We start from the raw sequence: 13,369 nt of genomic DNA, 5'->3' as shown, positions 1-13,369 counted from the left end.
TATTAATATACTACGGGTGGTTGTTTATATATCTTCTTCGTTTTACGCGCTGTGTTTTTTCTTTTTTTTCACACTTTCTTCCACACCGTGTACTATATATAAGTACAATTACCGTGATACATCTCTTCCGTGTCCGCGTAATCGCTGTATGTTCTTTTTACATTTTTTTTTTCGGGCGCTCAGCGATATAACATAATAATAGTTATATATATAATTGACATACGAGCACAGACGCACAGTAGAGTATTATGAACAAAATAATTTTTTTTTGTTTTTTAAAACAACGCACCACTTTACACCACAACGTTCTGATCCATAACGATCATATTATCGTCTAGCGATTACCCTGCACTTTATAACCACACTCGTATATTGACCAACGTGTCATTAATACACGTTGTTGTGTATTTATATGTTAATCGTACGCGCACAATCGTCTATGGGGAAAATCGGAAAAAAACATTTCGATGACCCAATGTCTGTGTTATACATCGACTATGCTCACGGCGTTTGAGGCTATATATTATGATAAAAAAAAAAAGCTGCAAACCGTCTACTGACTACGGGTGATGAAATACCTCGATTTTGCTCGAATGACCAAAATAATATTATTGAAGTCCTCGTATAAACGTAACCGACGCCGTCTTAGCGAAAATCGTCTGCGAAGAACGTCTTGTAAATTGCGTCAATTGCTTTTTTTCCTCGTCATATATAATACCACAGTAATTCACATGTCGGACGACTTTGACGTGCCTTTCGCAAACAATATATGACCGCGACTGTCATACCTGCCAGATATTAACTTTAATCACACCCTGATAGGGTATATAGTGCGACAGTGTTTATGAATTTCACTCGTTGTCGTTGTCTTCCCCCCAAGTATACTATATCATATCATTACACATTACCTTGTTCGGTCAATCAATCAACCAATCAATCTACCTATATAAACTGGAATAGAATAATTAATTAGTCACGTAACACACGACATAATACATATACTAGTATACAACGGTCTACCCAGGTATAATAGGTATATATATTATACAATGATATGATAATATAGTGTTGAATATCATGTATATATATATTCGTGGAATTTCGATTCGGACAAATTAATTGTTATTATATCATTGATACATATATATAATACCTCCATAACACTGTGCGCGTATAGATTCAACAACAACAGTAACAATATGCGTCGATGTATGGTTATGGGTCAGAACTTGAATTTCGAGCACCACTATATATATTACCTATATAACGTTAAGTTGCACCTAGAATACACGGCTTTAAGTTAATATAATGCACATCGCTTGGATAATCACACATAATGTATACATAATATATATTATTGTAATGTAAACCAATATATTCGTATATATAATGTATGTGTGTATATATATATACATATACATACAGTAACGTAGACGAGATTTTTTTTTTTTTTGTTTTTATATTTGGGTGTGAGGATCAATAAATTATGATGGGAAAAAAACTTCGACAATGCAGGTCATCATTTATCATTCGGTACAAATTCCCAAGAAACTGTCACCATTTATACTATTTATATCAACGCTAAGTTATTTATATCATGATCTCCGTTCCTATATAGTCGGTATATGTTACTTTTTATACGAGTAGTAAAACGAAAAATTAATTGCACAGACGTTTTTCAAATCAATCGCCAATTTAGTTATAAAATTCTAGATAAACGCTATAAAAACGTAATTTTAAAGATTTTTAGAGGCGATTTGGGTGGACGACTAGCGGATCTAATTCCCCTCTTATACGTCACTGTATGTATATATATATATTTATATATTGTTGTAAAATTTCACTGTATACGCCATATATTACGTATATACAAGAACCGTTCGATATCGTGCGTGCGTACAATTGTTTATCGCGCGCACGATCCAAACATACTATCCGTATAGGTACGTAATAAATATATCTGCTCTACATGTTCCTTTTTCAATTTTTTCCCTCTTTTATTTATTATATTTATACACCTACCCCAGTTCTATATCCCGTCTCCCGAACGGGAGTCTTTTCCCAAATAATATATATTTATATATATTATTATTATTATTTTATATTTTTGGTAACGCTGCACACATTTTTGTATTTTGGCAGCTCGACAATTTTTTTACGCACATCATTTTTACACACACGTATTTATATATATAATACGACTGCGTATATATATAATTTTTGTTTTTTGTATTTTTGACACTAAAAGTATTTTTATTGTATCTTTTTGGTACGATTTCGCACTATTTTTTATGCGAAACCGTCGTGTCTGTCTCCCCGTGGTGATCTGGTCGTCCAGAACTGAATAGTGAGTACACAAATATCAACGCAACCAAAATGTAGTAGTGGACGAAAATAAGGTTTTTTTTAATTTTTTTCTCACCCTGTAGCAGTGATCGTCCGTTGGCTAGCTCGGCGATACATTTTATATTTTTGAATTTTTTTTTTTTTTTTTTCGTTTTACTTATCTTTTTTGACAGTACTTAACCAAAGTAATCCTTGATATTTTTTTGGTAGATTTTGATTTTTGATCAATATAATAATCCTTAAATGTTTTGTTTTATTTTTGTGTTATCCTAAACAATTAATTTTATTAAAATTGTTTTGTTTAATAGTGTAACCCCGATTTATTTATTTTTTGTTCACCTTTCAAATTTTGATTTTTGTTTGAAATGATATAATTTTTTTACATTTTTATACTATAACCTAATATGATATTTTCACTTTGAAAACGTTATTTTTCTCGCAACTAATGCGATGAACGTTGTCGAAGTGATGCAAATTAAGTTAAATGGATGTAAAAAAGGAATTAAACATATACTAATCCCTTTTACCATTTCGCTTGTTTGCACTACCCGTAAAACGTTATTAAATATTAAATATATCTAACTCGACATGTATGTATATCGGTAAATAACAGTGCCAGGACCTCCTACCGACGTCAAAGTGCTGCCCGTCAACTCGACAACGATACACGTGCAATGGCGACCACCCACCGAAGAAGACCGTCACGGCATCATTAGAGGTTATCACATACACGTCCAAGAAGCCAAGCCTGAGGTATACGTGTAACATATCGATTATTGCGAAATTGTGTTATTTTTAATCCGTTTCGTTTTTCTTTGACTACAGGGCAACGCATTGCTCAACGAACCGTTAAGATTTGACGTTACCGACGCACTAGAGAGCAACGTCACCGGTCTACAACCAGATACCCTGTATGCGATCCAGGTGGCGGCCATAACCCGCAAAGGCGACGGTGATCGCAGTTATCCTGCCAAAATCAAAACGCCCGGTGGTGTACCCGTCCGGCCCGTCGTGAATCTCAAGTAAAACTTATTATATAATTTACGATCTTCTACAATAATTTAAAACGTTTGAAATGTGTGAAAAAACAAAAAATATTCTCTAAATAAAAACCTGATTTTTGTGCAGGGTTTTGGAACGAGAACCAAAAGTCAATATTGAGTTAGAGTGGACCAGACCGACGAACACGTACGGTGAACTCTTGGGATACAAATTGCGTTACGGGATCAGGGGACAAGAAATGTTTGAGATCATGATGACCGAGAACAAGAGGCGCATCACCGATTTAGGTATACATTTTATACTTTAAATGTATACCGTCTTTCGAACTGTCGAACCATATAATATATAGTTTTAAATCGTCTGTTCGTTCGTGTATTATACCTATTTTTGTATTTCAGAACGGGGTGTTGAGTACGAATTTCACATATCTGGACAAAATCAAGTGGGCTTTGGCCAAGAAGCTACTGAATACTTCCTCACTCCTGAAGGCCCTCCTACTGGTCCTCCAATAAGCGTGACGTACGAATTTCAAACACCTGACGTGGTTTGTGTCGTATGGGATGAACCGTCTCGCGAACACCGTAACGGACACATCATCCGCTACGACGTACAATTTCACAAAAAGATCGATCAGTCTACCATCACACATAGGAATACTACACTGCAAAAAGTATGAAGAAGATAAATACATTAAATAGATTAAATATAAGACGAATAGATAGTTAGTTAGCTATTAGATGTGTCTTCATGATCGACACCTGAAAAACTAAAGTATAATTTAAGAGGTGTACGATTTTAAATTATCATTTTCACGTAATCATCCCTAGATAAATTTTATTTAATACATTAAAATATATCAATTAGCAATATCAAAATGAACAAATAAAAACATAATTTACTTTGAAATCTATATTCACTTACTTGATAAATTAGATTTTATTATTTTTTATATTATAATTGACATAAGTAATATGTGATCTATATGATATATATCTATATCTATATATATATTTTACTTCTATAATATATGTCTTGTTTATGAATTAGACAAGTAAATTAACAATCTAACTAGATTTTTTTTTTTAATTTAAAACATCAAATATATCATTTTGTTACATTCTATATATTCTTAGTACAACTTTTAAGTATCAAATTAAAAAAATAATTATTTTAAATGAGCATTTAAAAATGTATAAAAGTTTATTAGTATTCAGTAATGTAAATTGACTGTATGCGTGCAACGATGATAAATCTCATGCATATAATATAAAGTTATATGTCTTATATATTTGTTATGAATTTATGATGTTAACAACTGATTTAATTGTGTTAATAACTTTTTTTTTATCTTAGGCGGTATTTTCTGGACTAGAAGAAGCCACTGAATATGTTGTCACCGTTAGAGCAGTGACTGCTGAAGGTGAAGGGCCATGGAGTCCACGTATGACCATAAACACTACCAGAGAAATGGTTCGTGCTCCAATGGGTGTTAAGGCTGTAGCAACGTCTGATCAAAGTATTCAAGTGTGGTGGGAAGCTGTTCCGGTGCGAGTAAAAATCAATGGTTATCGTATTTATTATACAATGACAGCAGTTGAAGATCTCAACCAATGGAATGTAAAAGATGTTCCTGCCACTGAATCCACAGATCTTGCTAATCTTGAAAAAATGGCACAATATGCTATAGCCGTGGCAGCACGCATTGATAATGTAAATAATGCGTTTATTTATTTCAAATGCCTGATTTTTCATTAATTAAATTTATGTACTTATTTACAGGGTTTTGGAAGACTGTCTGAGAAAATCACTGTCATTGTAAAACCAGATGAGGTACCATTGAACTTGCGTGCGTCAGATGTAAGCACACACAGCATGACATTATCATGGACACCGCCTATTAAATTAAATCCAATTGGGTACAAGATCTCCTTCAATGCAATTAAAGAATTCAGAGACTCACAAGGTGTTACTCAGTTACAAATGGTACCAACTCGAGTAATAGAATTAGACAAATATGTTTTGAGCCATACAATCGATGAATTATCACCATTTATAAGCTATGCTGTAAATGTCAGTGCTGTGCCATCTGACCGTAGCTATAGACCTCCTTCGAGAATCACAGTTACCACTCAAATGGCCGCTCCTCAACCAATGGTCAAACCTGATTTTTTCGGCGTCGTAAATATGCAGAAAATACATGTTAGTAAAAAAGTTTAATCGCAGTAAATACAGAATTATAAATGTTATTTTATGTTTTATTTTAGGTTATATTACCTCAAGCGTCAGAAGAATATGGTCCGATTTGTCACTATTACGTAGTAGTTGTTCCAGAAAATCCAGATACTGCGCTTATGAATCCAGATGAGTTCTTAAATCAGAAAGTAAGAATTACTAATATATTAATAATTTATATGTTATCATTGTTATAAATTAGTAATTCATTTATTTGTTTTTTAAATTTTAGTTAGTTGAAATTTCCCAACAAGAAATATTAGCTGAGGGTGAGCCATACATTGCAGCTAAATTCCCTCACAGAACCATACCGTGGACATTTTATTTGGGCAATGGTGAAACATATGACGGGTTCCTCAATCGAAAACTTGACCAAAATGTGAAATACAGAATCTTTGTTCGAGCATTCGTTGACACCCCACAAAAAGTAAATAATAATAGTTTAAATTACAATATTACAAAAAAACTTTAGTTTTATTAATTATATTTCACAATTGAACAGTGTTGGTTTGGCTCACTCCCTAGAACAATTATTTTTTAATTATTTACATCTATAAACTATTTTATTTTTTAATGTTTATTAATGCAAAACAGATTATTATCATTACAAACATTTCAAATATTGTAAAGAGTTAACTAAATTTTCTAGATACAGATATCATTAGTAGTGTCCCAGAACTTGAAACCTAAAATTCATTATTAAATATAGAACAAAATATAATATAATTTATTAAATTTTGAAATAGAAATAACTACAAGATGTAAGGTGTTTTGTTAATAAATATAAAATTTTAAATTAGTGATTTTATATAAATTATATTGAAAGATTTTTAATTTTAATTTTAACAAAAAATAACTTATATAAAAGTGAGCATTAAAAATTTACAAAAAATTTTAATGTATCAAGTTCCTAGCCTTTTATAACTATTTTTAATTCTCAGTCCAATCTTAAACTAATGATCATTGCTTATTCAAAATCTAATTTACCATAACTTAATTATTGACTTTAATTCCCTGTATTTAACTTTAGAAATATGTGACTCTCAGTTATCATTAGATATCCAAACTGACACTACAATTATTATACATAATCTAATTTTTTTAAACTCGACTTTATTTTTTAGCATTTATACACATCTAGTCCGTTTTCTGAACCTATATCATTGGAAATGCGTGAGGTTGGCCCTGAAGAAGTACCTAAGCGACCTGAATTACGAGATATGAACCTTCCTAGCAACACGGGTTCCAGTGGAACAACAAATGATCATGTTAGTGTCAGAAGCAGCGCCACTCCACCTGGACTTTTATGGCTGGTTGGACCCGTAATTGCCGCAATATTGCTGACTGCTGCACTAATTTTATTGTTTGTGGTTAAAAAGTAAGTTTTATTGGTTTTTTATATTAACTAAAGGAGCTTTGTTCCTTACTTATTCCACTTGCCAACCACCACTTACAATACTATATACCTACCTATCAATTGTTTACTTATTTTTAGTTGCCATAGCAATTATATTTACTGAAGTATAAAAATGGCAATACTTTTTTTTGTAACACAAGAGAGTTTAATTGAATAACATTGAATATTCATTTTAAGATCTCCTATTATACTAATTTTTAATAAAAATATCATTTAATATTTTATATTTTTATTTATCGTATTTGCATTAACAGACCCAACTTATTAACATTTAAAACAGTACTATAAATTATATCAATAACACTAGTATACATAGTCCTAATAATAAATGTTACATATTTTTAATAAAAAGTCCCATAATGATCAATTCCCTAACAGTATATAGGTATGACATATTCCTTGTTTTCCAAAAAATCGAAATCATTAGATGAACCTTAAATGTACAAATTCTCTCAGATTTTCATATTTTATAACTATTCTTGTAAGTTCTGTATCAAAAATGTGTATGGTAATTTAACATCACTAGGCCTAAGACAATTATTATTTATTTGCATTATCAATAGTAGTAATCAGCTCTTAACAATTACCTCTAGAAATCACTAGCGTTTATATTAGCTACTATTGTCATAATGATTCTGAAATAAATTTTTTACATCTTGAATATATTATATTATATTCTCTTTAGTATTCTTTCAACAAGTTCAAACTGCAGATGTTTATTAATTGTTCTCAAATAATCAAAAAATTATTAAATTCATTCACAATGAATTCTTAATTGTATTAGTTTATAATTAAAACTAAAAATAGGGCAATAAGTTCTAACTGCAAAAGAAAATTAAAACAAATATATACGCTTTACATGAATCTAATTGTTTCTTTAGTGGCGTGGAATTGTACTATGAGATTGCGCAAGCAATCATTAATGATGAAATAATTTTAATTTTTAATTGTCAGTTCCTATTAATTATCATCGTTAAAACGTCATATTAATAATAAATAAAAAAAATACAATGTAATTTATTTTTAATTGTATGCATCTTATGTTTTTATAGTTTACATTAAAATTGCATTGACAAGCTTTATATTAATTATGATCCATTATAGGTACAATAGATACATACTACATAAAACACAAGATTTTATTGAATTTTTTTCAAACATATATAAAACATTTCACATCAGGATTCGTGTCTGATAATAAATACAATTTTTTATGAGAGTAATGCATAATAATATTGTAAACCGTCCTTCTATCCGATTATCGTTTTGATTTCGTGCGATTTCTAACACGTCACTAATAAGGCGAATGTATATTATTATTAAACTCCATCTATAAAGTACCGCGACTAATTACCGTTTGATTTACTCAACCCTAACCGTCTCCAGATATCCCGACTACGGACCGAGTATAACCTAACCTTTATAGACGAGATTCATCTCTCTCTGACGACCATATTATTATATAATATATAATTATTAGTTAATCACACACTACACGCGTAACGCGTGTTCCGCAGGCGGCGCCGGCCGAGCAAGTACGGCGAGACGTCGGGCGTGACGAAACCGCTGATCGGCAACTCGCACCCGAACAACGACCCGGTGGAACTGCGCCGGTTGCAGTTCCAGACGCCGGCGATGGTGTCGCACCCGCCGGTGCCCATCAACTACCTGGCGCAGCACATCGACCTGCTGAAGGCCAACGACAACTTCAAGTTCTCGCAGGAGTACGAGTCGATCGAACCGGGCCAGCAGTTCACGTGGGACCACTCGAACATGGACGTGAACAAGCCGAAGAACCGGTACGCGAACGTGATCGCGTACGACCACTCGCGGGTGGTGCTGCAGCCGCTGCCGGACGGGCCGCCGGGCAGCGACTACATAAACGCCAACTACTGCGACGGTTACCGCAAGCACAACGCGTACGTGGCCACGCAGGGCCCGCTGCAGGAGACGGCCGGCGACTTTTGGCGCATGTGCTGGGAGGTGCGCACGTCCACCATCGTCATGATGACCAAGCTGGAGGAGCGCACGCGGGTCAAGTGCGACCAGTACTGGCCGGCGCGCGGCTCGCAGACGTACGGCCCGGTAACGGTGGCGCTGGTCAGCGTCCAGGAGCTGGCCACGTACGTGGTCCGGTCGTTCCACCTGACCCGCGCCGGCGAGGTGGAGACGCGCGAGGTGAAGCAGCTGCAGTTCGGCGCGTGGCCCGACCACGGCGTTCCCGATCACCCGGCGCCGCTGCTGCAGTTCATGAAGCGCGTGCGGGCCGTCAACCTGGTCGAGTCCGGCCCGGTGGTGGTGCACTGCAGCGCGGGCGTGGGCCGCACCGGTTGTTTCATCGTCATCGACGCCATGCTGGAACGGGCCAAGAACGAGCACAGCGTCGACATTTACGCGCACGTCACGTGCCTCAGGGCCCAGCGCAACTACATGGTCCAGGTGAGCGCGTCGTAGTCATTTCGGTCGGCGAGGCAGCGACGAGGGGGGGGGGTGCTTTTTATTTTCAGTGTATTTCCGTCCGTCCCCTCGTCGCTCCTTCGGCTAGCTATAATATAAATTTAAAACTGAGATACTTTCGTGTCGAGAAATTGTTAGTTGTACTTGATGAGGGTGTAATAATACTTGTTTCCACCGCCCGTTTATATAGTCGTTGCGTCATTCGTGAATTATAATCTTTTTTTTTTCACCCGACAGACCGAAGAACAATATATATTCATACACGACGCTCTCTTGGAAGCCGTCACGTGCGGCGAAACCGAAGTTGCCGTGCGCAACCTGCCCATGCACATTCAACAGTTGTCTCAGATGGACGCCGGAACGACAGTCACCGGAATGGAACTCGAATTCAAGGTACCTATATACTCAATAAAACTGTTCGATTTTTATGTAAAAAACGTACTTTTTTTTTATTTGATGAGAAAGGATGTGTGTTGTGTATGTTTTTGTTCTTTCTTACTGTCATAACTTTTAGTAGACCTTTTAGAAAGTTTCAAAAATAATATGTATAGACTTGTTGTAAAACACTTCAGTAACCTGTAAAAACATTGTTGAGAATTTACTACTCCGAAATCAACTTAAACGGGCACTGTCTTTCGGTAAAAAATTTGTTTATAGGATACCTAAAAATTATTTAAATGTTTTCAACAGCAGACAACTCCAACGGTATCCGTTCTTGATAAATTTCAAAAATTATATTATTAGCTTCTAAACTTAATAAAATAATATTTTTTTTTTATATAAACCTCAACTTAATTTAACTATAATATAATATAATTATAATAATAATAATACTTCGATTGTAAAGAGTTGTATCGTAATGATTATGTCTTTTTCCAGAAATTAACGTTAGTCAAAAGTGAATTCTGCCGATTTGTCAGCGCCAGTCTGCCCGTGAACAAGCCGAAAAACCGTTTAGTACACCTTTTGCCTTACGAGAACACTAGGGTGTGTCTGAGCGGTGGATCGTCTCGAGGCCTGGAAGGGTCTGATTACATAAACGCCAACTTCATAGACGGGTACCGACAACGGGGCGCTTACATCGCGACCCAAGGACCTCTGCAGATCACCACCGACGACTTCTGGCGCATGTTGTGGGAACACAACTCCACCATCGTGGTCATGCTCACCAAACTGCACGAGTTGGGAAGGGTAATAAGACAAACACTCACACACATATATATATAGTTAAGAGATATAAAGCTTTGCTATCACGGTTAATATAGACTGTTGACAGCAGTGGTGAGGGGAACGTTTTGTCCAGGGCCTTAAAAAGTTCTAAATGAACTTGTATAATATTTAAATGTTTATCAGGTACTATAGTACAAATTAATAAAATTATTTGGGGTTACCTATTGGACTAATAGAGCCTATTATATAATTTTTCTTTATTAAATATAAATTATAAATAATACATTTTTATTCGTTTTTGAAAATTGTAATTATATTAAGTGTGTAAACGGGATATAATTTAAGTTATCCAAATGATTATTAATTATTATTCAATTGTTTCGATGCCAAAATTCGTCATCATAATTATTGATGAAGAGTAGCAGCACAGTTGGACAGTGACTATAGTTATTTCTTATTATCCATGGTCCCACATTCAAAGCTCAATATTTATATTTGTTACTTATTCATTGCTAAGCATTTTTACTTTTCACTTAAGAGGGTCATACAACCGACAACTAATATAGTTGCCAGTATTGTTATTTTTAATACTAATACAGCATTGACAACTATCATGAGTTTTAAAATCTTAGTTAATCGTTTTTGCTTAAAATTTGAAAATCTAAGTGTCAATATTTTTATTATATATTAATATATTATAATAATTGAGGGGCCCCGGAACAAATTTTAAATTATTGTTCTTCGGTTAAAATAAACGCGCAATACAGCTGATAAAAAAAAAATATTTGTTAATATTAATTGTACTTATAATATATAAAAAAAAAAAAAATGTGTAACATATTATTGCGGACCCTATAGTAGTCGGTAAATGTTAAGAGTCCGTATTGTGCACGTTATACGTACAGTTTTTTAAATCTATGCCCGAGTACAACACAGATGCAATCGATTTTCCATAGTCATCGGTTATGAAGAAATTATATTATAAATGAATAATCGTAAAAATAAACAACCTTAAATGGTGTATAATAATTATATATATTTATTCTATCTACTCATCCCTGTTAAAAATGTTAAATCAAAAACATTAGCTGCCAAAATATTATAGTGCAATATTTATTTTTTATACAACTGTGTAACGTTTTGTATTGCGCGCCATTGCGTCAATTCTACGAAGGTCTTAATACTAGGAAATTGGTAGTATAATAGTTACACCTTTCTCAAAAAATAATAAATATTAAACGAATTACGATGACGGAATAATCAAACAACTTTTATTTTTATGATGCATTAATCTGTCGATCGCACGAATTAATCGTACACTTAATTTCATTCCACGTTTTAAAATTTTAAACGGAAATTTAGAAATCATTAAGGCGCTGAAAACTATTGCATTTAATTATAATATGACGACAGCTGTTTTTGCAGTACTTTGAAAACAAAAAGTTTATGTCAACATATAGCGGAACGATAAACGCAAAAGTTTAGATGTCATTATAATATATACTAATGACTCTAAATGTTCGACTTTTTTAATGTGTCAGATATTCGTGTACCGAGATATTGCGCCCTGTACAAGTATAATTTCGGGAGAAGAGGGGAAGGGGTTGGATCTTACGTCTTGCTTACGGGGTTGTGCGTCCTTATACCATTATTACTGCTACAATAATCGAGTCGTCGTCAAATAATAATATTTATCGTTAAATTTTTACAGGAAAAGTGCTATCAGTACTGGCCATCCGAGCGATCCGTCCGGTACGACACGTTCGTCGTCGAGCCCATAACCGAATACAACATGCCGCAGTACATTCTCAGAGAGTTCAAGGTGACCGACACGATCGACAACGGTTCGCGGACCGTCAGACAATTCCAGTTCACCGACTGGCCGGAGCAGGGCGTACCCAAGTCGGCCGAAGGGTTCATAGACTTCATCGGGCAAGTGCACAAGACGAAAGAGCAGTTCGGCCAAGAAGGTCCGATCACCGTCCATTGCAGGTACTCACTCAGAAAAACAATTTTATTAAAAATAAATTATATTTATGACGGTACGGTATTATTACGATAAAATAAATGTATCGTACGATCGTGTGGTATAAGCAGAGGATTACAAATTTACAACTTTAAATTACATTAAACACTGCACCCGTTTCCAGCGAAAATCAATGTATGTGTTTAAATTTTAAACCGATGTTAAAAATTGTTTTACAGTGGCGGCGTGGGAAGAACAGGCGTGTTCGTGTCACTGAGCATCGTGTTGGAGCGGATGCAATGCGAGGGCGTAATCGATCTCTTCCAGACGATCCGGATTCTGCGGACACAGCGTCCGGCCATGGTTCAAACGGAGGTTTGTCTTACCACGATATAATGTTGTTATAGTATCCTCTCTCTTCCAGCTAAATAACTTAATACACAGTCTTATTCCTATTGTTGAAATTGTGATCTGAAATTTTATCGATTTTATTGATTTTGGCAACACTTTTAACAATTTAAATATTAATAATTATTATTTAAATATATATCCTCTTCTAAAATCAAAGCCAAATTCATAGATAAACATATGCATTTATTTTTAATTTTAGTCGTAAACTTCAATGTAAATGTTATGTCTATATTTCCGATACCGGTTAATTTGAAATACTACCATCAATCGTCAATTAACACTGATTTTGTAACGAAAAACAATTGGAAAAAAATGACTTTTTAAGTACCTATACAGGACTTAGGTACATACTAAAACTGAAGTTGAAA

General features: G+C 34.5%; 1 protein-coding gene across 6 annotated transcripts in view; it reads left to right on the top strand.

Moving 5' to 3' along the window:
• Positions 1-13,369, top strand: part of LOC114122327 (tyrosine-protein phosphatase Lar) — a 150,974-nt gene that overhangs the window by 135,021 nt on the left and 2,584 nt on the right. For all 6 annotated transcript variants that reach the window (XM_050204839.1, XM_050204841.1, XM_050204838.1 and 3 more), the window contains 14 exons: positions 2,960-3,099; positions 3,172-3,368; positions 3,475-3,635; positions 3,747-4,018; positions 4,702-5,058; positions 5,128-5,547; positions 5,613-5,729; positions 5,813-6,007; positions 6,705-6,958; positions 8,515-9,436; positions 9,692-9,847; positions 10,334-10,645; positions 12,336-12,616; positions 12,830-12,965. In XM_050204839.1, coding sequence (XP_050060796.1) covers positions 2,960-3,099; positions 3,172-3,368; positions 3,475-3,635; positions 3,747-4,018; positions 4,702-5,058; positions 5,128-5,547; positions 5,613-5,729; positions 5,813-6,007; positions 6,705-6,958; positions 8,515-9,436; positions 9,692-9,847; positions 10,334-10,645; positions 12,336-12,616; positions 12,830-12,965 — 3,920 coding nt within the window. The remainder of the gene's footprint in view (positions 1-2,959; positions 3,100-3,171; positions 3,369-3,474; positions 3,636-3,746; positions 4,019-4,701; positions 5,059-5,127; positions 5,548-5,612; positions 5,730-5,812; positions 6,008-6,704; positions 6,959-8,514; positions 9,437-9,691; positions 9,848-10,333; positions 10,646-12,335; positions 12,617-12,829; positions 12,966-13,369) is intronic.

The sequence above is a fragment of the Aphis gossypii genome, chromosome 3 (assembly GCF_020184175.1).
Source record: "Aphis gossypii isolate Hap1 chromosome 3, ASM2018417v2, whole genome shotgun sequence".
NCBI lineage: Eukaryota > Metazoa > Arthropoda > Insecta > Hemiptera > Aphididae > Aphis > Aphis gossypii.
The sequence above is the reverse complement of the archived record's forward strand: the minus strand, read 5'-3'. Positions and strand labels throughout refer to the sequence as shown.